The sequence below is a fragment of the Acartia tonsa genome, chromosome 9 (assembly GCF_053477335.1).
Source record: "Acartia tonsa isolate MP-2025a chromosome 9, ASM5347733v1, whole genome shotgun sequence".
Classification (NCBI taxonomy): domain Eukaryota; kingdom Metazoa; phylum Arthropoda; class Copepoda; order Calanoida; family Acartiidae; genus Acartia; species Acartia tonsa.
In genome coordinates this window covers 32,585,710-32,606,029 of record NC_137268.1, presented here as the reverse complement: position 1 = coordinate 32,606,029, position 20,320 = coordinate 32,585,710, and the positions used below count along the sequence as shown (strand labels likewise).

Genomic DNA, 20,320 nt, shown 5'->3' with positions numbered 1-20,320 from the left:
AAATTTTGAAAATTTTCTCCTTATCACCCATATTTTACCATGAACTGCAGTAACTCCAATTATAGATGAAATCAACGATCAATTGAAGCTTGTTGGCGATTTTGATCGCGTTCCCCGTACGTCCATCATGCGCCTGACAGAGAAGAAGCTAGCCCTCAATTTGAAAAGTTCTGAATTCAAAGTACTGGGCTTTTACCATATGATATTTTATGCAGAGGTAGGTTTTTACCATATTATAATCTTTTTAGAATTTAAAGCTTATTTCAGTTTCATTATATTGTATAGCAATAACATTCTTTTTAAATTTGCGCACGTGTGCTATATTATATATATATTTCTATTGAGGAGGGTGGACTTCCAATAAGTATATAGGGCGAAGCCCCTAGAGGCTAGGGGCGAAAGAGCTAGTTTTACCTTAAATTATTACAATGTTTTTTTTTTCCAGTTGGCAAATCTTAAAGATGAACAACGTCTGATATGCAAGTTTTTATTCCACATATTGCGCAGTCTCGAAGAGCATATAACAACTGAACGTGTGGCTGAGCTCAAGACCATGATAATGGTCCTGAACTCAAAATTGGCGGAGATGTACGGCGAATCGTGCTTGAGTTACAATACTCACATGCTTTACCATATGCCGGAACATGTCCGCCGATTTGGACCATCCATGGCGTTCAGTTGTTATGCTTTCGAAAGTGCCAATCATGTGATATCAACTTACATCCGAGGATATAATTTTGGCCTTAAAGAGGTTTCAAACAGGTAATACTATTTTTTTTTAGTTGAGTTCCTTTGACTTTTAGTTTTGGTTTCAAGAAGTGTCACTTCTCCCCCCCCCCCCCACTCTTTACAAATTTTAATGTAATTTTTAAAAATGTAACATAACTTTCTTTCCGTGTATTGCTGATCAAACACTTAAGCTATAACGATTTCACCAGCAACATACCTTTCCGTTTAACAGCCATTAATGACATAAATGACATATTTAGATTGTTGATATTTCACACAGTGAAACCGTACATAAATGAAAAGCTGGCTGTCAGGGGAAAAAGGAATGCCAACAAACGAAAGTTCGAAAGTAATCAATTCTATACAGACTGCCAAGACCTCTACTTTGTCCCAGACTGCCGTCGTGATAAAACAGTATGGTTGGTCCACAAAGTGAGGACATTTTTTCCGGCATACACCTTTCCTGAAGATTCCAGAATAATAGGTAGGGGTGTATATTTTGCACATGATTAATTGTTGTATAGAAATATTTCATGAACTATACATTTCATCTAATTCCTTTTTAACCTACCACAATTTATTTGTAATTCTCTTATCATGCCAGGAGGAGAGTGTGGTAAAGGGGGGGTCTAGGAAATATGAATTAAGTTTTATGGTTTTAAACACTGAAAATATACACCCCTGGTATTAGGAGTAGGCAAGACTGACGATCCCGAAGACTATAGCCATCCTCCAACACAACTAGCCTCCAACCTACTGAAGTACAGAGTAGCACATATCTCCGTACACCTGTTGCATCAAGATGTCTCCATCGTAATTCCTATCGGAATTTAATTTTGTACATTGAAAGCAGAGAAAGGGGCGGGGGGGGGAAATGACACTTTTTGAAACCAAAACTGAAAGTTCCATATTGTACCCTTATAAAACAACTGCCATGCAAAATGACAGATCTGTAACTGTTTCTTTAGTTCAGTTCCTTTGACTTTTAGTTTTGGTTTCAAAAAGTGTCACTTCCCCCCCCCCCCTTTTGTTATAATATGTATGTAAAATGTTGTAAAATTCAACTGAAGGCCCTTCCCTCTTTATTTGGAATTTATGTGAAATGTACTTTAAAATATTTTTTTCATTAAAATTATTTTTTATAGCTAATTTTAAAAAAGGCATGTCAACTTAATTTAGCAAAACCCTACCTTTTTGGCCATCGATGGGTATGAAGTTAAAGTGTTATAAGTCTAGTCTGTAATTTGAAAGAGTACATGTTTGCAATTTAATTTAATTTTACATAAAATTTTAATTTCTGTCTACACATTTCAGATTTAAAACTATGCAAATTGCCCATGCCAACGACCTGGATACAACAGCGTAATTTCGACTGGCAATTGACCAAGCTAGATCCCAAAATGACGAGGACTGGAAAGAGTGCTAGTTCTGTAAAGGTAAAAATTATATTTAAGGCCTAATTTACTATTGTACAAATTGCTGCTACCCTTCGCTCTTAAAACTTATAAATTCGCATGTTACCGGATCGAAAGGAAAACCTTATCGGTTCATGCTTAACAGACCACAAAAGATTATTGACCAAGTATAATTATTTATTAATTTTCCACAGTGTGTTTAACATTTGATATTAGTAATTAAAATTCTAGGGGCGTAGCCACTGCTATCTAATATCTTATTATGCATTGTAAATACAACAATTATTTCTTGCTTTAGAACAACAAGCCTACTGGAGGTGGCAAACCTAATGGAAGTGTCAGAGGTGGAATTGCCAAAGCTGCAAGTGCCAAACCTGGAACCAACAAATCTACTGGAGGTGGCAAAGGTACAACAGCAAAGGTAGAATTTTAAGTTTTATTGTTATCGGTTTTTGGTTTGTTGGTGTTTTGTTGTTAAACTAAACTTACTAACATGATGTCTGTTTGTGGGTTGGTACCAACAAATCTCGTTAACCGTTGAACAAATTGGGTCCCTCTAACCATATAACTTAACCTAGCCTAACCTAACACAGTCATTTTGTCGGGAGAGGGGGGGGGGGAGGGTAAAGTTTTAAAAAATAGAAGAAAAAAATTAGGATAATGCCGGTGTTGTTTAAAACTATAATCCTCGGTAAGTAATGCTTTACAATAATTATCTATATTATTTTTAGAACACAACTAGAACCACAACATCTCCAATAAGGCCAATAAATATTACCCCACCTCCATCTCCACGGGCACGGCACCACTCCGCGAGTCAACGGACCGCGAGAGTTGTAGTTCCTCCTGCAACATCATCACGATCCCAGTCCCAGTCATCACGACCCCAGGGATCATCTGGCCCTTCTGGTGAGATGGAAGAAAGCGAGGTATTATTTTTATTTCATTTTGTCATCCAGAGGATACAAATTACAATTATTTAGGATATATATCGACTTAGCCTGGAAAAAATAACTTGTAAGATTTGACTAAATTTTTGGTAAACATTGACCAATAAAAATTTACCTTGTAAATTTTTACAAACAAGTTGGTCAAATTTTACCAAGTTGATTTTTTGGTCAAAGTCCAAAAATCTGGACTTAGCCTAAAAATTTACCTTGTCAATTTTTACCAAAAAGTTGGTCAAATTTTACCAAGTTTTTTTGTTTGTCAAAGTCCAAAAATGATGGAAGATGCTTAGGATCACTTGCTCTTGTTTGTGGATAGTCTTCTTTTCTACCACGTAGTTTTTAAAATACCAAGACTTGAAAATATGTGGTTTAATATGTTTAATTTTAAGGATTTGTTCACCGGGGCCGTTATGAACCAAATTCAGAACCAATTTCAGCAGCTACGTACTTTCTTGACCTCACAAATGAAAAATCAAATAGAGCCCATTAATGCGTCCATCAGAAACTTGGTAAACAAAACGTCCACAAACCATGAATTAGTGAAGAATGAAATCAAAGACCTGCAAGACAGTGTATCAAGAGATATGGCTGAAAATACTGTAACCCTGACAACAGAAATGAAGAAAACCGGCAAAATTGTGGAAACCTTGGTGACTGATCTAAGAAGACTGACCAATGTGGATGAGCTTGATGAGGAGGAGGCGAATAAAGGGCCTAGTGAGAATCAGGATGTTGTCGTGGACCAGATTTTCTCACCAGAATTTTACAAAGAAAGAATAAAGAACCATGACCCCTTGGAAAAAGATGGTTATATGCGAAGAGAAGAAATTGTCTTTTTCATCCAAAATTTCGAAGACTCACTGAAAGTGGATAAAGGCTGGCAAACCTTACTGAAAGTATGCCGAGACATCATAACCTTCCTATATGTCGTGTTCGAGCAGTTCACCTTTGACGCCCGCATCACCGCTGCCTTTTGGACTGCTCCGGAACTTATTGATGACGAAACTGGTAAGTAAATATTATTTTGTAAATTTGACATGATGAGAAAACGTTTAAAACAGGGAGAAGGGAGGTGGGGGCAAGGGAAATAAACCGAATAAAAGGGGCATTCCTATTCTTGCTAGCAGGTGACCATGTACAATAATCTTTTTATATATATATTTTATTTGTGAAAATAAATCTTGTGCAGAATATACACCCCTGGTACAATAATAAACATGTACCTATGCATAGTTAATTGAAAATTTCATTATTATTTCAGTGGAACGTTTCTTGGATCATTGTAAGTTAGTGCTTAACGAGACGTACCTACATGAAGCTATCCCACCAAATTTGTGGAGAACAGGAACCTATGTGTCTTCAAGCGACCTTTTTCTAGTGAGGAACCACATACAAGCTTGTAGGTAATTCAATTATTTATCGCATCTATTCCGCGTCTATTAAATGTGAAAGTGGTAGTTTCACAAAATGCATTTCAATGTTCTTTAGTTAAAAAAGTAGTTTCACGAAATGTTAACTGCATATTGTATTCTTGTTAAATTGTTAAACTACATTTCTATGGCATATGTTTCAAAGAATTTCAATTTTGTACCATGTATTTTTTTATGTGGCAAGACTTTTAGTTCATCTTTTCTTGATATATGTTATATGTTATATATTGAGACTGTTTTGATATAAACCCTTTTTTTATCTAGGTTCAAGCGCAATTTAGAACACACTTTTAAAAAGGACGCGACTGGTTTTTGTGAAAATATGAAGAGGGCCGAAGATTATATGATTGCTAATGAGGATCCTGTCTGCTGGAGGTTATTTCGAGGGCTGGTAACGCGAAAACAAGAACGCGCATTGTCAACCCCCCTCTACAAGTATGAACAGGTTTTTGAAATCAAGCCAAGCAAGGAGACAAGCAATAAGAAAGGCAAGAAAGACAAGAAAGACAAGAAAGACAAGAAAGACAAGAAGGAAAAGCCACAGAAACGATCAGCCTTACAGATGTGTGAATTGTATCTGGCCCCTGCAGAGATACAAAGAATTAAGCGGCGTATTAAACCGAAGACAATCACAACTTCAACACCAGGTGTTACAGCCGAAGACAAGAAATTTTACTACATGTTAGGTGCCCACTCAATGGGTTGCTTACCCCACGAAGTTCAAGGAAAGAACCAGATTTACTTGAAAAGAAACAATGACAGGTCGAGTACTACATTTCAGATCAAAAATTATGCAGACATTGGGAATGCAAAGAAATCCAAGCAATTTTTCAAGACAGTCCATAGTGATAAGAAGGTTATACAAAGAGCTGTAATGTATTATTCGTACGCCACAAACAATTTGAAACCAGAAATGAGTGAAGAACAGACAAAGATTCACAATGCCAGTGAGAAAGCAACAAAAATTTCCAGAAATAGAAAGATCGGAAGAATGAACACCACTGCTGATGAATCCACTGCTGATGATTCCACTGCTGATGATTCCACTGCTGATGATTCCACTGCTGATGAATCCACTGATGGTGAAGACAATGATGGTGGAGGCAATGCTGTTGAAGACAATGATGCTGAAGGCAATGCTGTTGAAGAAAATGGTATGGAAAACATTGCTGATGAAGAAAGCAACAATGGTGAGGAGCTTGTAATTGATGACGGAGGCGACGACGTTGAAATGAATTCAAATGATGATCAGATTGGGAATGAGTTACGCATACCACCCGCGGAGAATCCAGCAGTAACTCCAGAACCAGTAAAGCAACCAGTAAAGCCACGTAGGTTATATGAAGATCCAATTGTCAACAGCCAGTCCAATAATAAACCCAAAGTAAATGTATTTGAAAACATCACAAGCTCCAAAAGGAAGAAGCATGGAAAGGGCTCGAAAAAGTCGAAGAAGATAATTATTTCTGAAACAGACGATGAGGGCCAAAATGTGGGAAATCTTGATGATACAGTGCCAATGCAAGATGATGAACAACCACCAAACTTTCCACCACTGCAAAGACAGAAAGAATTTTATGGACGAAATAATTCAATCACAGGTACATATTTGTTGAACATTAATTATTATTTATAAGTTTTATCTTTCCTCGTATTGTGTATATACTGCACAAGATTTTTTTTCCTCTGCTACTAATTTTTTTTAAATTTTTCTTCCCCCCCCCCCTAGTTTTTTTTCACCAAGTAGGGGGAAAATTGAAAAATATTTAAAGAACTCTATGATTTATTTATTCTATCCCTCCTACAACACATTTCCTTTTAAAATTTTTTTTTCAACCAAGTAGGGGGGGTGGGGGGGTGGAAAAAATGTTTTCAGTACTTGCTTTTTGTTTGGAAACGTATAAAATTAATGTATAAATTAATTATTTACAGGCAACAGTAACGAGAGACAGGTGACTGGAAAGGCAACAAGTGTCGTGGAGGAAAGCAGCAGTGATGAGAATGATGAGGATGCCGAAGGTATTGTTATTTATAGTTTGAAAAACGTAGGAACTGTATCACCTAAATTTAAGTTTATTAATATTTTAGTTGAGAAGTAGTCTTAGATAAAAACCCTGTGGATTAATTTTGTTTTAAGGGAAACTTCGTACAGGCCCTGACAGGGTTTTAGGCTAAAATTTGTATGGGCGCAGCCGCTATCTATAATACTAAGTAGCTTAATGTCTGTCCGGCCGTCAGAAGCTTAAGATCTCAGTAACCACTGAATCGATCGAGGTTACGGTAAAATTTTACCACCTTTTAAATCGTATAGGCTGGTAAAATTTTACCATAAAAGTGGTAAAAACTAGGTTTTTTATGGTATTAATTGTATCCTGGAGATCGGATTCTACTCTTCTGTGTATTGGTCCTGCGGTGATTTTAAGCTATTTCCTTGGAGGGGGGGGGGGGGGGGGTTGGGTAACATTTATACTATTTGAAATAATGACTATAATAATTATTTAGATGATGTGCCGATCATTCCAAAGAAGAACCGGGAGCGAAGGCAAACCGCATTGGAAGCCGAAGCAAAAACCAAGAGAAGTTTACAGCTGGACTCAAATGAACCATCATTCGAGGTGGATAACGAAGATGACGGAAACCAGAGTGACGAAATTTTGGAGGTTGAGGACATTGAGGGCAAGAATGACGGCAATGCAAGTAAGGAAATTCGGATACATCCATGTGGAATAATATTACCCAAACTTGCCATTATAATTGAAAACCACACGGGTCATTATGAGGTTGTTGCAGTAGGCTCAAATGTTTCTATATACAACCAAATGGAAATTTTAGAACTCATCAACATTGACGGTAAGTTACAGGTCTTAATGTAATAAATGGGGGGGGGGGGTGGGCGAAAGTGACACTTTTTTGGGGCTTTTATTGGCGGTTCTCGGCGGTGGCGACGCCGTTTCTTCACAGTTCCATATTGTACCCCTATAAAGCAACTGCCAATGCAAAATTCCCCCTTTTATCTTTGATTGGCATATAAATATAGGGTAAAAAATATTGCTTGTTTTCATTTGAATCTGATTAATAGTAACTAATGTTCATATAGGTATGGAAATAATATTGAAGCTACAATTATGTACATTTGCTTTAACATTTTTTATTTCTTTGTAGGAGAAAAAGCAAAGTGGAAAAAAGATGAAGAAGAAGGTGATTTAATTTCTGACATCAAAGAAGAAGCACCAGAAAGTGATGATACAGATCAAGGTCATCAATCAGACCCAGACACTGGAACTGGCAGTAGTAGTAGTAGTGAAGAAGAAGAAGATGAACGCAGGCCAAAAGCAAAAGTGGCCCAAAAGCCAAAGCCTACCAAAGAAGTTCCTAAACGTCCCAGAAAACAAACAAAATTTCCATCAACGAATCAAATTGAAGCGGTGTTGTACAGAAACCAGAGCAGAGCAAGCACGAGCAGAGCACAAAATGAAAGCCGGGAATATGCTGAAAGTTGCGGAGGCACATCAAATCCTGATGAAGACGTAAACCCAGAACCAGGTTGTAGTTATAGTCAACTCAGTGCAGAGCCAGGTTGTAGTAATAGTCAACTCAGTGAGCAACCTAACCAAATTAGGATGCAGCAAATGTTGAACAGAACAAATACACATTTGCCCGATTTCGGCCAGCGTGGTGAGACTCGGACAAGAAGAGATGCCAACAAACGAGTAAAGGCCAACATGAAGAGGCAAAGATTGTGGGAACAGGGAATCAGGCCTGAAGATGAAGAGTTAGAGAAGAAGAAAAGATCAAGCTCCAGACCACCACAGAGAGCAAGTTCTCAACAATGTTCTCAGAACATAAACAATTACAGTATCTTTGGCAGCTACATTACAGCTGATTCGGGAAAGGGGTGTATATTCTGCACAAGAAATATTGTTTGTCCACGGCTAAAAATTTTTAAAATTTACAAATGTTTTCAGTTTTCTTAATTATTACCTTTTTTTCTTACCTCCATCTATTTATATTTAATGAAATATAATATACATCCCTGTGCAGACTTGGAAAAAATATTACACATCCGAACCATGTAGAATATACATCCCTGGCAGAATGGAGACAAGTATTATTCGTCGGAACTTTCGTCTGAAAACGAAGTACAAGACGAAGAACAAGACGAAGAACAAGACGAAGAACAAGACGAAGACCTGATAGCTCCCAGTCAATCCCAATAATTCCAGGACTTTACGTATATATATATTTATATGTAATTTTTTTTTATGTCATAAGTTTCATCTTCAACTTTTTTTTATAATATCTAGAAAGGAGTAGTTTCCCAAAATGCATTTGAAGTTAATTTAGTGAACCGTATATTTGAACCTGTTTAAATGTGTTTAAACTTTATTTATATGGCATAAATTTGAAGAAAGTTAAATTTTCTACCACGTACTTTTACCATCTTAACAAAGAAAAATATGCAATTCACAAAATTAATTTCAAATGCATTTTGTGAAACTACCCCTTTCCACCAATTAAGTTTAATGAGCTTAAAGTTAAGAGCTTAAACTGAAAATTTTTTGTTGTATAATCTGTTGCATTTTTTGTAATTCAGTATATAGCAGTTGTAGTTTACCCCCTAAACTAAGGAAAAAAAGTATTCACAACTAGCTTTTGTTAATTTTATATATTTGTTTAATTTTGTATATAAATATTATATATATGACAGTTATCGTAGGGAATGTTTTAATTAATACGGTGGTAGATTTCCATGGTAAAATCCGTAATGTTTCTGTGCTGTAATTAAAAAAGAGAACGTTTCAAATTTGTATTAACTTTTTGTAAATGAAATTTGTCTATATACTTGTTTACAATATAAGATATACCAATATGTGATCTTGCTGGACCCTATTATATTAAAATTCCCTACGTCAGTTTTTTGGACATTTATTCATGAAAATTTATAATTACCAGTGATAATTTGTTTCTTTTCAAATTTAATATAGAATGTCCGACATGTCCATGTCAGCCACAGCAGCAGCCGACTTAGAGAGAGACGAACAGCACGAAGAACAGAAGCTGGAAACCACAAGTGGGTGAGTAATATTTTAATATGTATAAAACGAAGTAGAATGATGTCTGTCTGTCTGTCTGTCCGTCCGTCCGTCCCTAGCTATATTTTGGTAACCATTCATCGAATCGGATTCGACAATCCATCACAACATAATTACATAAATACATATTACATATTTTTTGGTAATTACTTCTTTGGGCAAAGGTCCGATTACCTGGGATATATAATATATATTTATATATTTCAGTGATAGCGAAAAAGAGAAGAACGAAATGAGTGTGTCTGAGCCTGAGCTGCCTGCTAAGCTGGCTGACCTGCCTGATACCCCTCCTAAATCGTCTGATACAGAAGATTTGAACCTAACTTTGGATTGCACTACGTAAGTTTATTTATTTTTGTTACCATTCTATTTCTGTTCGGAAGGTGGTAGTAGCCGGATTGAAAAGAGTAGGATAAACATTATTGTTATGGCGAATAATTATAGTTTCATTCAGGGGTGTACATTACGCACAAGATTTATTTTGTTCCCGTGGTACAAAATTTTGTATTTTTTTCCCACCTATTTTTATCTCACCAAGTAGGGACGGAAATGGAGAAATATTGAAAGAACTAAAATTTTTGGTCCTACCACACATATTTTAGTTATTTTCCCCCCACCACCTGAACAGGGGATCCCATATAGGATATACACCCCTGATATTTCAAATTAGCAGCTACGCTAAACCCTCTAATATGAAGTATATCTCTTAAAGTTTCTTTTGCCACTCCCTTCCCTTGCCAGTACCTATGAGAAGAACCCGATCTGTTCAGTGGTTATCGAGATCCTTCGGTACATAAACACGGACATCCTGTTACTTTAGTATTATTTTTTTTTATTTTTCAGGGACGACGATGGATGGGAGACAATGCAGAAAATAAAACAAGACCTTAGGGCAGCAAAGCAAAAAATTGCTTCTTTGGAAGAGGAGATCGCTTGTTTGGAAACACAAACAAAGTAAGAAATTTTTTTCACTTCTTTTTTTGGTATTTAATCCGGGCGACTGTGTTGTAAATGATTTTTCGGTACAGACAAATTCACCTTTATATATTACAAAACTAGCAAGTATGCCTCTAGGGGTAAGGTGGGAGGGGTAAATGTGGACCAAAAAAAAAGTTTACTATTTAATTATAATATGATTGCTTAATTCAGGGAGCAATCCAAGAGATGTCCGGCGGCACAAAAGGATGACCAGAAGGTCGGACAAGCCTCTGTTATGGAAGGAGAAGCAAAGTAAGATATCCTATTATATAAAGTAGTAAGCGTTTTTTGTTTGTCCCGAAGGATAACCGCTAAACCGATATTGTTCTCCTTTAAAGTGAAGCTTCTTATAGGTCCTGGAAAGGTTTTAAACTATTTTTGTGCAGGGTGTCTTCACCCCCTCCCCCAAAAAATATTTTTACTCTTCTGAAACTGAAATTGAAAATGGGAAGATGTTGATTTTTCCCCTTCCAACCTTAAGTGCCCCTAGAGGTTTCTAGGGGCGTAGCCACTAGTTTCTTTTAATAATCTTTTTTCATACTTTATCCGGGCGACTGTGTTGTAAATGATTTTTCGGTACAGACAAATTCACCTTTATATATTAAAAAACTAGCAAGTATGCCTCTAGGGGTAAGGTGGGAGTGGTAAATGTGGACCATAAAAAGTTTACTATTTAATAATAATATGATTGCTTAATTCAGGGAGCAATCCGAGAAATGTCCGGCGGCACAAAATGATGATCAGAAGGTCGGACAAGCCTCTGTTATGGAAGGAGAAGCAAAGTAAGATATCCTGTTATATAAAGTAGTAAGCGTTTTTTGTCTGTCCCGAAGGATAACCGCTAAACCGATATTGTTCTCCTTTAAAGTGAAGCTTCTTATAGGTCCTAGAAAGGTTTTAAACTATTTTTGTGCAGGGTGTCTTCACCCCCTCCCCCAAAAAATATTTTTACTCTTCTGAAACTGAAATTGAAAATGGGAAGATGTAGATTTTTCCCCTTCCAACCTTAAGTGCCCCTAGAGGTTTCTAGGGGCGTAGCCACTAGTTTCTTTTAATAATCTTTTTTCATACTTTATCCGGGCGACTGTGTTGTAAATGATTTTTCGGTACAGACAAATTCACCTTTATATATTACAAAACTAGCAAGTATGCCTCTAGGGGTAAGGTGGGAGTGGTAAATGTGGACCATAAAAAGTTTACTATTTAATAATAATATGATTGCTTAATTCAGGGAGCAATCCGAGAAATGTCCGGCGGCACAAAATGATGATCAGAAGGTCGGACAAGCCTCTGTTATGGAAGGAGAAGCAAAGTAAGATATCCTATTATATAAAGTAGTAAGCGTTTTTTGTCTGTCCCGAAGGATAACCGCTAAACCGATATTGTTCTCCTTTAAAGTGAAGCTTCTTATAGGTCCTGGAAAGGTTTTAAACTATTTTTGTGCAGGGTGTCTTCACCCCCTCCCCCAAAAAATATTTTTACTCTTCTGAAACTGAAATTGAAAATGGGAAGATGTTGATTTTTCCCCTTCCAACCTTAAGTGCCCCTAGAGGTTTCTAGGGGCGTAGCCACTAGTTTCTTTTAATAATCTTTTTTCATACTTTATCCGGGCGACTGTGTTGTAAATGATTTTTCGGTACAGACAAATTCACCTTTATATATTAAAAAACTAGCAAGTATGCCTCTAGGGGTAAGGTGGGAGTGGTAAATGTGGACCATAAAAAGTTTACTATTTAATAATAATATGATTGCTTAATTCAGGGAGCAATCCGAGAAATGTCCGGCGGCACAAAATGATGATCAGAAGGTCGGACAAGCCTCTGTTATGGAAGGAGAAGCAAAGTAAGATATCCTATTATATAAAGTAGTAAGCGTTTTTTGTCTGTCCCGAAGGATAACCGCTAAACCGATATTGTTCTCCTTTAAAGTGAAGCTTCTTATAGGTCCTGGAAAGGTTTTAAACTATTTTTGTGCAGGGTGTCTTCACCCCCTCCCCCAAAAAATATTTTTACTCTTCTGAAACTGAAATTGAAAATGGGAAGATGTTGATTTTTCCCCTTCCAACCTTAAGTGCCCCTAGAGGTTTCTAGGGGCGTAGCCACTAGTTTCTTTTAATAATCTTTTTTCATACTTTATCCGGGCGACTGTGTTGTAAATGATTTTTCGGTACAGACAAATTCACCTTTATATATTACAAAACTATAGCAAGTATGCCTCTAGGGGTAAGGTGGGAGTGGTAAATGTGGACCATAAAAAGTTTACTATTTAATAATAATATGATTGCTTAATTCAGGGAGCAATCCGAGAAATGTCCGGCGGCACAAAAGGATGACCAGAAGGTCGGACAAGCCTCTGTTATGGAAGGAGAAGCAAAGTAAGATATTTCTTTTAATATTATTTTTTCATACTTTATCCGGGCGACAGTGTTGTAAATGATTTTTCTGTAAAGACAAATTCAACGTGTTCCTTTATTTATTAAAAGCGAGTACTAGCAAGTACGCCTCTAGCTGGGTAAGGTGGAAGGGGTAAATGTGGAACCAAAAAGTTAACTACTTAATTTAAATAGATTATTATATATATATTGTTTAATTCAGGAACAAAACAGCTGCAGCTGGCTCTCCAGAAAATTCGGATGAGAACGAGGTTAAGGAAGTCACTGTTATGGAAACACCAGCAAAGTAAGATTTTTTAAAAATTGTTTTTACTACTTTATCCTGGCGACTGTGTTGTAAATGATTTTTCTGTACGCTAAACCCTCTAATATGAAGTATATCCTTAAAGTTTCTTTTGCCACTCCCTTCCCTTGCCGGTACCTATGAGAAGAACCCGATCGGTTCAGCGGTTAACAAGATCCTTCGCTACATACAAACAAAAATCGTTTTACTTTGTAGTATAGATTGTTTAATTTCAGGATGGAAGACAAACCGGATTTTGATATAATTTATGAGAACATAAAGAATCCAGGACCAAAAAGCCCAGGTATAGTACAATATTTATACTAGCGACTGTGCCCAAAGCATATAGTGAAACATTTCTGTACTAGGCACTAAGAAAATGCCGTAATACATTGTATTATTACACTAGGTTAGGTTAGGTTAGGTTAGGTTAGGTTAGGTTAGGTTAGGTTAGGTTAGGTTAGGTTAGGTTAGGTTAGGTTAGGTTAGAATAGGCTAGGCTAGGCTAGGCTAGGCTAGGCTAGGCTAGGCTAAAACTAGAAATATTACTCTTTCTATTAATACACTAGGTTAGGTTAGGCTAGAAAAAAAAACTATTGTAAAATTGAAGTATTTTTTTGTAAAAAAAAGTAATTTTAAAAAATATTTTAATTTCAGTGTATCGGGTGTCAGATGATGAGCAGGAGATGTTTGAACCACCCCCTCCTACAATCCCGCCAGCATCAAAACTGAGTAGGCGCAAAAGAAGTGCAACACCGGGGAAAATCAAGACCTGCGCCCATGGACGCAGTCCCCGAAGCGAGCTGCCATTGAACACAAGACTCATCGAATGCACCTATATGTGTCCAGACTGCCGCGTCTTCTTTCACAAGAGGCAAAAACAAAGAAAAGAAGGACAAAAGTAAGCTGATGTATAATAGTCCTTCCAGTCAGATCATATATAAACTATTTGTGATAAAAAAGTGATATATATCAAGATATCTTGAGTCAAAAATATGTTTAACCACCTTTAATTTGTACGTACATTAATCTATATGACAGTTTTGACAGTTTTGTTCTGACGATGAGAATATTCATATAATATTATATTTGAAACCGCTATTCCTATATAGCAAATTTTTGAAAATTTAATAATGGAAAGTAACTTCGTAATATATTTTTCTTGTGTATAAAAATGTTCTAGTATAAAGTACAATTAGAATCCAGATCTCAGCAATTAAAACCTATGTATATTTGTGTTAATTTCTCAGCTTAAACCGATTAAACATGCAGTTATATTATCTGTAAAACTATGTAATATTTGGTCATTTAAACCACGTCTAGAATTATAGACTAATTAAGAAAATTTCTGTGAATATATACCTATATAGTATCGCGCTATCGTACCTATGTAAATCATTATGTAAAAAAATATGTTTAAGTGTTTCAATCAATAAAGATAATAATGAAAACAATTTTTTTTTTATTTTTGCGTTTTGTGTACAAGCGAGGTTTTTCTATAATTAAGGTCGTTTTTTACCACTTTCTCGTGATTTTTACCACCCGTTTTTACCACAATTATTGGTAAATTTTTACCATATTTACCCTATTTCTGGTAAAATTTTACCAGTTTAGGGCAAAAATATTACCAGGTGTTGAACAGTTTTACCACTTTTTCGGTAAAATCTACCAGAAATTTGCGGTAAATTTTACCAAAAAAGTGGTAAAAATTGGTCAAAATCTGGTATAAATTTGCGTCCTAAAATGGTAATATTTTACCGGAAATCTGGTAAAATTTTACCAATAATTGTGGTAAAAATCGCTGGTAAAAAGCGTCACAGAGTACCACCAAAAGTGTTTTTACCACGATTACGGTAAAATTTTACCACCTTTTAAATCGTATAGGCTGGTAAAATTTTACCATAAAAGTGGTAAAAACTAGGTTTTTTTATGGTATTAATTCGATCCTGGGTACTGAATTTGCAACTAAAATTATGCAGAAGAAATGACCAATAATGTTTTACAATAACCAGGCCTCTTAAGCTTTAAAAAATTATTAATTGATAAAAAGTAAAGATTATGTTTTACTGATTTGCATGCTTTGTTCAATTCTTTAATTTGATGATCTGTATCTGATGCACAGTTTGTATACAAACATATTATTTTATTTAGTTCTTTGCCTACTTTTATTGTTTTAAAATACAGAAGCTAATAAAACCCTCAGAAATTATTGAATATTCAAGTACACTCATATTAATTTAGAAATTTCTGTGACAATTTCTATTTGTCTTTCAATGTGGATTATGTATTTAATCATTTGATGTTTAATGTTATTGATGTAGCATTCACCTATGAAACTAAAAGCAATAATTTTTTAATGTAGTTGAAGTAATCAATTGTAGTGGAATTAAAACTTTGTTCATTAATCTTTTTTGGCTATTTGACTATACATTTGTTATACAAGGAGGCTTCATTATGTATATCCAAAACATTTTCATGGCTAGTTAATTAAATTCTGTAATGTAATGTAATGTTTAATCCTGTTCAACTACGCGCCTCTTGCACGGCAGCTTGCAGGCCTACTTGACCATTTGCACCAACATACATTAATGGCCTTAATAATAAATCTTATTAATCACAATGTGTAAGCCGTCAAAATTTTTCCGGTTGCGTCAGGGTGCTTCAGGTTGTTTCAGGTACGTCAGTGTGCTATTTACCCAGCTCTCTTAACCTCTAAAAATCTTTTAAACTACAATATATCAATGAATTTCATTTCAATACCAACAATCATGCATGTAACCATTAGTATACAGTCTTTGTTACCTAACTTTTGTGTTACAATTGACATTATAATATGTATCTTACCCTGCTAAAGTTAAATAAAGTAAAATAATTTCATATTAGATTGTGTAAAAAATCCAAAAAATCATCAATTTAGTATGGACATATGGACATTCTATTAATAATCTATGATTGGAAATTGTACCTAATTGTTAGAGTAATAATTTTGCCTGAAACTGTTAGAACTTAATCAGTTACGTCCCTAGATATAAAAACTTTAAAAAAAAAACAAGATTATTCAAGAATTTGAAATAAAAACATGTTAAATCACTTTAATAAAAATAATCAGGATTAAGGTATAATCTTATATACTTTTTTTCATAAAATTACTTAAATACAAAATGCTTATTATGAACAAACAACATTTAATACTTGATTATAAAGATGATTCACTTTAGCATTGTGCTTAATTGCCCTAGGAATCAATAATCCAAATTCAAGTGAATAGGACAATGTCATAATATAAAAATAATTAAAACTTAAGATACGGGCTTTCAGGTAATTATTTTACTGTTGTACTAAAAGCCTCTAGGGGCACTAAAGGTAGGAGGGGGAAAAGTCGACCTCATTGCCTTTTTACATTTGGGTTTCAAAAGAGTAAAAAAAACATTTTTTGGTGGGAGGGGGTGAAGACACCCTTCCCAAAAATGGTATAAAACCTTCCCAGAACTTACAAGAACCTTCATTGTAAAGGAGAACAATAACGGTTCAGCGGTTAGCGAGATCCTTCGGAACAGAAAAAAAACACTTACTACTTTATATAATAGGATATCGTACCTAATTTTTACAGACTTCACAAGAATGAAAGGGTTATTGCGAATTTGCATACCTTAATTAAAGAGGGCTATAGTTGAACAAAAGAACAGCTTATAGTGACTATAAAAAATAACGTCAAACAATACAAATGACCAATGACAGGCATCTAAATTGTAATTGACCAATGGTAAAATGTATACAGGTTTATCATTGGTCATTTGTGTTGTATGACGCCATATTTTAAGCTGCTTCCTAAAATTAGAAAAGCTTCGCTGAAAAATGAAACGCATAATTTTAGATAAGATTTAGAACTACGCCTAAGTATTATGTCATTCCTTTACATAACTGACTTGCACTAGTATAAACATAAATAAATATATATTTGTGTTTTTACCACGCAGTACGTGTTCTGTATGTCTTTGCTTTACGTAACCGGACAAATTGTCTAAAAAAATCAGCTATGTGACGTCAAAAAATGAGGGATTTTACATCTCTTTTTTATTGGTTTTCTTTCCGACTTCTCCTCTCATCCCCATCATTTTATGACGTCACATGGCTGATTTTTGAAACACTTTGTCCGGTTACTTGCTTTACATGTCTCATTAATAAGTAAATTTCCGATTCATGGGGCATGCTTTAACATTAGCTATTTTTAACTACTTTTTATCATTTTTGTATCATTTACAGGACAATTATAATATATGGTGTGCGCAGGGTTTTGCTACAAGAAGAAATGGGGAAAGTAGACCTACGAAATTTCAATATTAAGGGGGGTATTTATTAGGGTGGGTCGATTTTGGAATTTTACATTAGTAGACATTTGCAAGGGTTACTGGGCCAGTATAAAAACCTGTGAAACTTGAAAGAGGAGTTTTAATCCAAAAACAACGGGCGCGCGGGGGGTATAAAATGAGCCCGCCCCCCTATAAAACCAAAAATTGAAATTCCTTCAAACACAGGCATGTTGCATATCAAAATGACCGCATTGAAATGCTGATTACAGATCTGAAAACCGTTTTGAAAAATATTAATTCAGTCAGAAATGATTTTCAAATAACCTACCAAAATGAACAATTTTGACCAAATCAGCTGTTTTAGGTACTTAATGAGATCTTATTCGAACTAGGAGCATTATTTTTCAAAACGGTTTTCAGATTCGTAATCAGCATTTCAATGTGGTCATTTTGATATGCAACATGCCTGTATTTGAAGGAATTTAAATTTTTGGTTCTATAAGGGGGTGGGCACTTTTTATACCAACCGCGCGCCGGCAGCCATAAGAGCAAAGTCACTTTTGAAACTTGAATGGGGCTTATCATACATATATATGACTTCCACAACTTATGATAACAGTAAAATCTAAAAAAAGGGGGAAATGGGCCCACCCTAGTATTTATACCCATATACAGCCTCAATCTTCGTACGTATGACTGTTAGAAAAAGTTTATGAAATTTTTATCAGTGAAAAAAACCTTGGGTGATAAAATTGAATCAAATCAAATATGATTTCGTTCATCACAATTTTGGAGTAAATTAATTCAAAATTTGCTTATATATGAATGTTATCATCCTTGTTTAAATATATAAATACAGAATATGGGGCACCCATAATTTTTTGTCCGACTGTTTTTCTGCATTGCAATTATATAGTAATACAGAAAGAATTTTGTAGTGTTCATTTAAAGTTAACAGAATTTATGTACAATTTTGTTTAATCTTACAAATTAATTTTCTGCTTTATTACGTTTTGACACTCTACAGGGGTTATTGTTCGTTTGTCCTTCTTTCTGATTTTAGAACTTCGCTTTTATGTATGTTGTCATCCTTGTTTTCTAGCATTTACTTTCATACTTGTAAAAATGTAATGTACTTTTGTAATTAAGCTTTACTTATAGAACAGTCATGGTTCTTATAAAAAATAGTAAAAGGATGTCTGTCTGTCTGTACCGAAGGATCTATTGGATAGCTAAGCAGATAAGCTTCTTTGGTAGAGGGTACCATTACCCTCCTAAGAGAAATTGCCCCGAGAAAAAATAAAATCGAAAAAAACTTCTTTTAAAACTAAATTTGAAAATAGACAGGGGTCAACTCCACCCCCTCCCACACACACACACACACCTCAAGTGCGTCTAAAGCCGCTAGTATAATAATAAAGCAGCTGAAATATAGAAACGTCGTCTATTTTATAAATTTTCCTTAGCCTAAATGTTTGCGTATTAAAGAACGCAATTCTAAATTAAACGGGGCCGAAAAAGAGATAGATAGATAAATGCGAAGAAAGGAGGTTTTTTTACGCGAAAGAAAATGTAGATCACTGTACTAATATGTTGATTCTCAAAACACCTGTTACAGTATTGAACAGGGTGTCTCAAAACTAGAATGCTACTGTTATACTGTAAAGTTTGACTCTTTAAAAATCCTCTAAAAATATGTATGTTACAATTGACAAATAAATTAGAGTAAGCTTTAGAGAGTATATGTAAATGGTAAATAAATTGAACGTTTCCTCAAAATTTAAGATCTATACAAAATAATAAAGTGGTGTCTATGTTTCCTAAGATCTCGTAAACGGCTAGATATATGGTTACACAATTTTCAGGGAAGATTAATATTGGTCTTTAATGAGATACATATCTCATAATATAAAGTAGCAGGGTATTTTTGTCTATTGCTTAAGATGTTGAAAATTTCCTGTTCGAAAGGGCTGTATTCTTAGGAAAGCTTTATAAATGTTGGTTTTAAGCTAATTTTTAGACCTATCCCACACTGCCCTAAAGGGTAGGGGTAAAGTAAATAGTATTATACAAAGAAGTAATGTTTGTTTGATTGTCCATTTTAGGGAAGTTATACTTAGCTTAAGTGTTGATTTTAGACTATTTAAAGTTTTAAAATTTAGGTATTTAGGTGGTTTTAGGCTATCAATTAGCACCCACCCTCCATCTTTGAATACAGACCCCATAGTTATAATTAGTTCAGCAGAAAATACACTAATTATAAAATAGCTAAACTACTGAAAAGGTCCAAATGTGTTTATATTCTTTAAAGCAGGAAAAACAACTCTAAAAACAATCTTATTGTGTTACACAGATGCGTTGCGCTTTTTACATAATATCTCTTTACCTATATATGGAGGTGGGTTTTTAAGAATATAAAACTTATATTTAAGTCCTAATTTTGTTTTTAAAAAGGCATGTTTTTAGGCCATAGCATTCCCCTTTACAAGTAATTAAGCTAATTAAGTTAATTACATACTTTAAAGTAAAGAAGCTACTCTATAAATCACTTGAGTCTATCTGTCTGTATGTTCATAACACATAGATAGTATTTAAAACACAATATTTCCATTATATGATATCAAGAAACGTACATAACCTCAATTTTTTGTAACTTAAATTTTTGTTTAAAAACTGTCCACAAAAACATTGCAAACTGCGCTACGTAGCTAAATGCGGGAAATTCTGAAATTTTTGTTTT

General features: G+C 34.9%; 5 protein-coding genes across 6 annotated transcripts; all 5 read left to right on the top strand.

The window, feature by feature from the left end:
* Positions 1–176: 176 nt before the first annotated feature.
* LOC145328797 (uncharacterized) lies at positions 177–1,578 on the top strand. The gene is made up of 3 exons (XM_080172669.1): positions 177–762; positions 990–1,213; positions 1,421–1,578. Exons 1-3 carry the CDS (start codon positions 554–556, stop codon positions 1,561–1,563), a joined length of 576 nt encoding a protein of 191 aa, XP_080028795.1. The 5' UTR covers positions 177–553; the 3' UTR covers positions 1,564–1,578.
* A 114-nt stretch (positions 1,579–1,692) lies between these two features.
* On the top strand, positions 1,693–4,790 carry LOC145328794 (uncharacterized). Of its 2 annotated transcripts, XM_080172661.1 has the most exons (3): positions 1,693–3,073; positions 3,484–4,102; positions 4,356–4,790. In XM_080172661.1, exons 1-3 carry the CDS (start codon positions 3,059–3,061, stop codon positions 4,499–4,501), a joined length of 780 nt encoding a protein of 259 aa, XP_080028787.1. In that variant the 5' UTR covers positions 1,693–3,058; the 3' UTR covers positions 4,502–4,790. The 2 variants fall into 2 exon arrangements, with proteins under 2 accessions (XP_080028787.1, XP_080028786.1); XM_080172660.1 differs by having other exon boundaries at positions 1,695–4,102.
* A 56-nt stretch (positions 4,791–4,846) lies between these two features.
* On the top strand, positions 4,847–8,956 carry LOC145327494 (uncharacterized). Its single transcript, XM_080171040.1, has 5 exons — positions 4,847–5,471; positions 5,613–6,125; positions 6,457–6,543; positions 7,027–7,374; positions 7,687–8,956. The coding sequence occupies exons 1-5, from the start codon at positions 4,847–4,849 to the stop codon at positions 8,496–8,498; spliced, it is 2,385 nt and encodes a 794-aa protein (XP_080027166.1). The 3' UTR covers positions 8,499–8,956.
* Positions 8,957–9,590: 634 nt separating this feature from the next.
* LOC145327834 (uncharacterized) lies at positions 9,591–11,382 on the top strand. The gene is made up of 3 exons (XM_080171379.1): positions 9,591–9,956; positions 10,461–10,571; positions 10,767–11,382. Exons 1-3 carry the CDS (start codon positions 9,850–9,852, stop codon positions 10,849–10,851), a joined length of 303 nt encoding a protein of 100 aa, XP_080027505.1. The 5' UTR covers positions 9,591–9,849; the 3' UTR covers positions 10,852–11,382.
* A 1,507-nt stretch (positions 11,383–12,889) lies between these two features.
* On the top strand, positions 12,890–14,724 carry LOC145327833 (uncharacterized). The gene is made up of 3 exons (XM_080171378.1): positions 12,890–13,273; positions 13,507–13,574; positions 13,928–14,724. The coding sequence occupies exons 1-3, from the start codon at positions 13,257–13,259 to the stop codon at positions 14,173–14,175; spliced, it is 333 nt and encodes a 110-aa protein (XP_080027504.1). The 5' UTR covers positions 12,890–13,256; the 3' UTR covers positions 14,176–14,724.
* Positions 14,725–20,320: the final 5,596 nt, after the last annotated feature.

Bases quoted from the DNA above. Each gene is read 5' to 3' on its own strand.
- LOC145327833 (XM_080171378.1), top strand. The intron at 13,575-13,927 runs GTATAGTACAAT...TTTTAATTTCAG, and splicing joins TCCAGGACCAAAAAGCCCAG to TGTATCGGGTGTCAGATGAT.
- LOC145327834 (XM_080171379.1), top strand. From the start codon at position 9,850: ATGAGTGTGTCTGAGCCTGAGCTGCCTGCTAAGCTGGCTGACCTGCCT. The intron at 9,957-10,460 runs GTAAGTTTATTT...TTTATTTTTCAG, and splicing joins CTAACTTTGGATTGCACTAC to GGACGACGATGGATGGGAGA. The intron at 10,572-10,766 runs GTAAGAAATTTT...TGCTTAATTCAG, and splicing joins TGTTTGGAAACACAAACAAA to GGAGCAATCCAAGAGATGTC.
- LOC145327494 (XM_080171040.1), top strand. From the start codon at position 4,847: ATGAAGAGGGCCGAAGATTATATGATTGCTAATGAGGATCCTGTCTGC. The intron at 6,126-6,456 runs GTACATATTTGT...AATTATTTACAG, and splicing joins ACGAAATAATTCAATCACAG to GCAACAGTAACGAGAGACAG. The intron at 6,544-7,026 runs GTATTGTTATTT...ATAATTATTTAG, and splicing joins GAATGATGAGGATGCCGAAG to ATGATGTGCCGATCATTCCA.
- LOC145328794 (XM_080172660.1), top strand. From the start codon at position 3,457: ATGTGGTTTAATATGTTTAATTTTAAGGATTTGTTCACCGGGGCCGTT. The intron at 4,103-4,355 runs GTAAGTAAATAT...TTATTATTTCAG, and splicing joins ACTTATTGATGACGAAACTG to TGGAACGTTTCTTGGATCAT.
- LOC145328797 (XM_080172669.1), top strand. From the start codon at position 554: ATGATAATGGTCCTGAACTCAAAATTGGCGGAGATGTACGGCGAATCG. The intron at 763-989 runs GTAATACTATTT...TGACATATTTAG, and splicing joins CTTAAAGAGGTTTCAAACAG to ATTGTTGATATTTCACACAG. The intron at 1,214-1,420 runs GTAGGGGTGTAT...CCCTGGTATTAG, and splicing joins TGAAGATTCCAGAATAATAG to GAGTAGGCAAGACTGACGAT.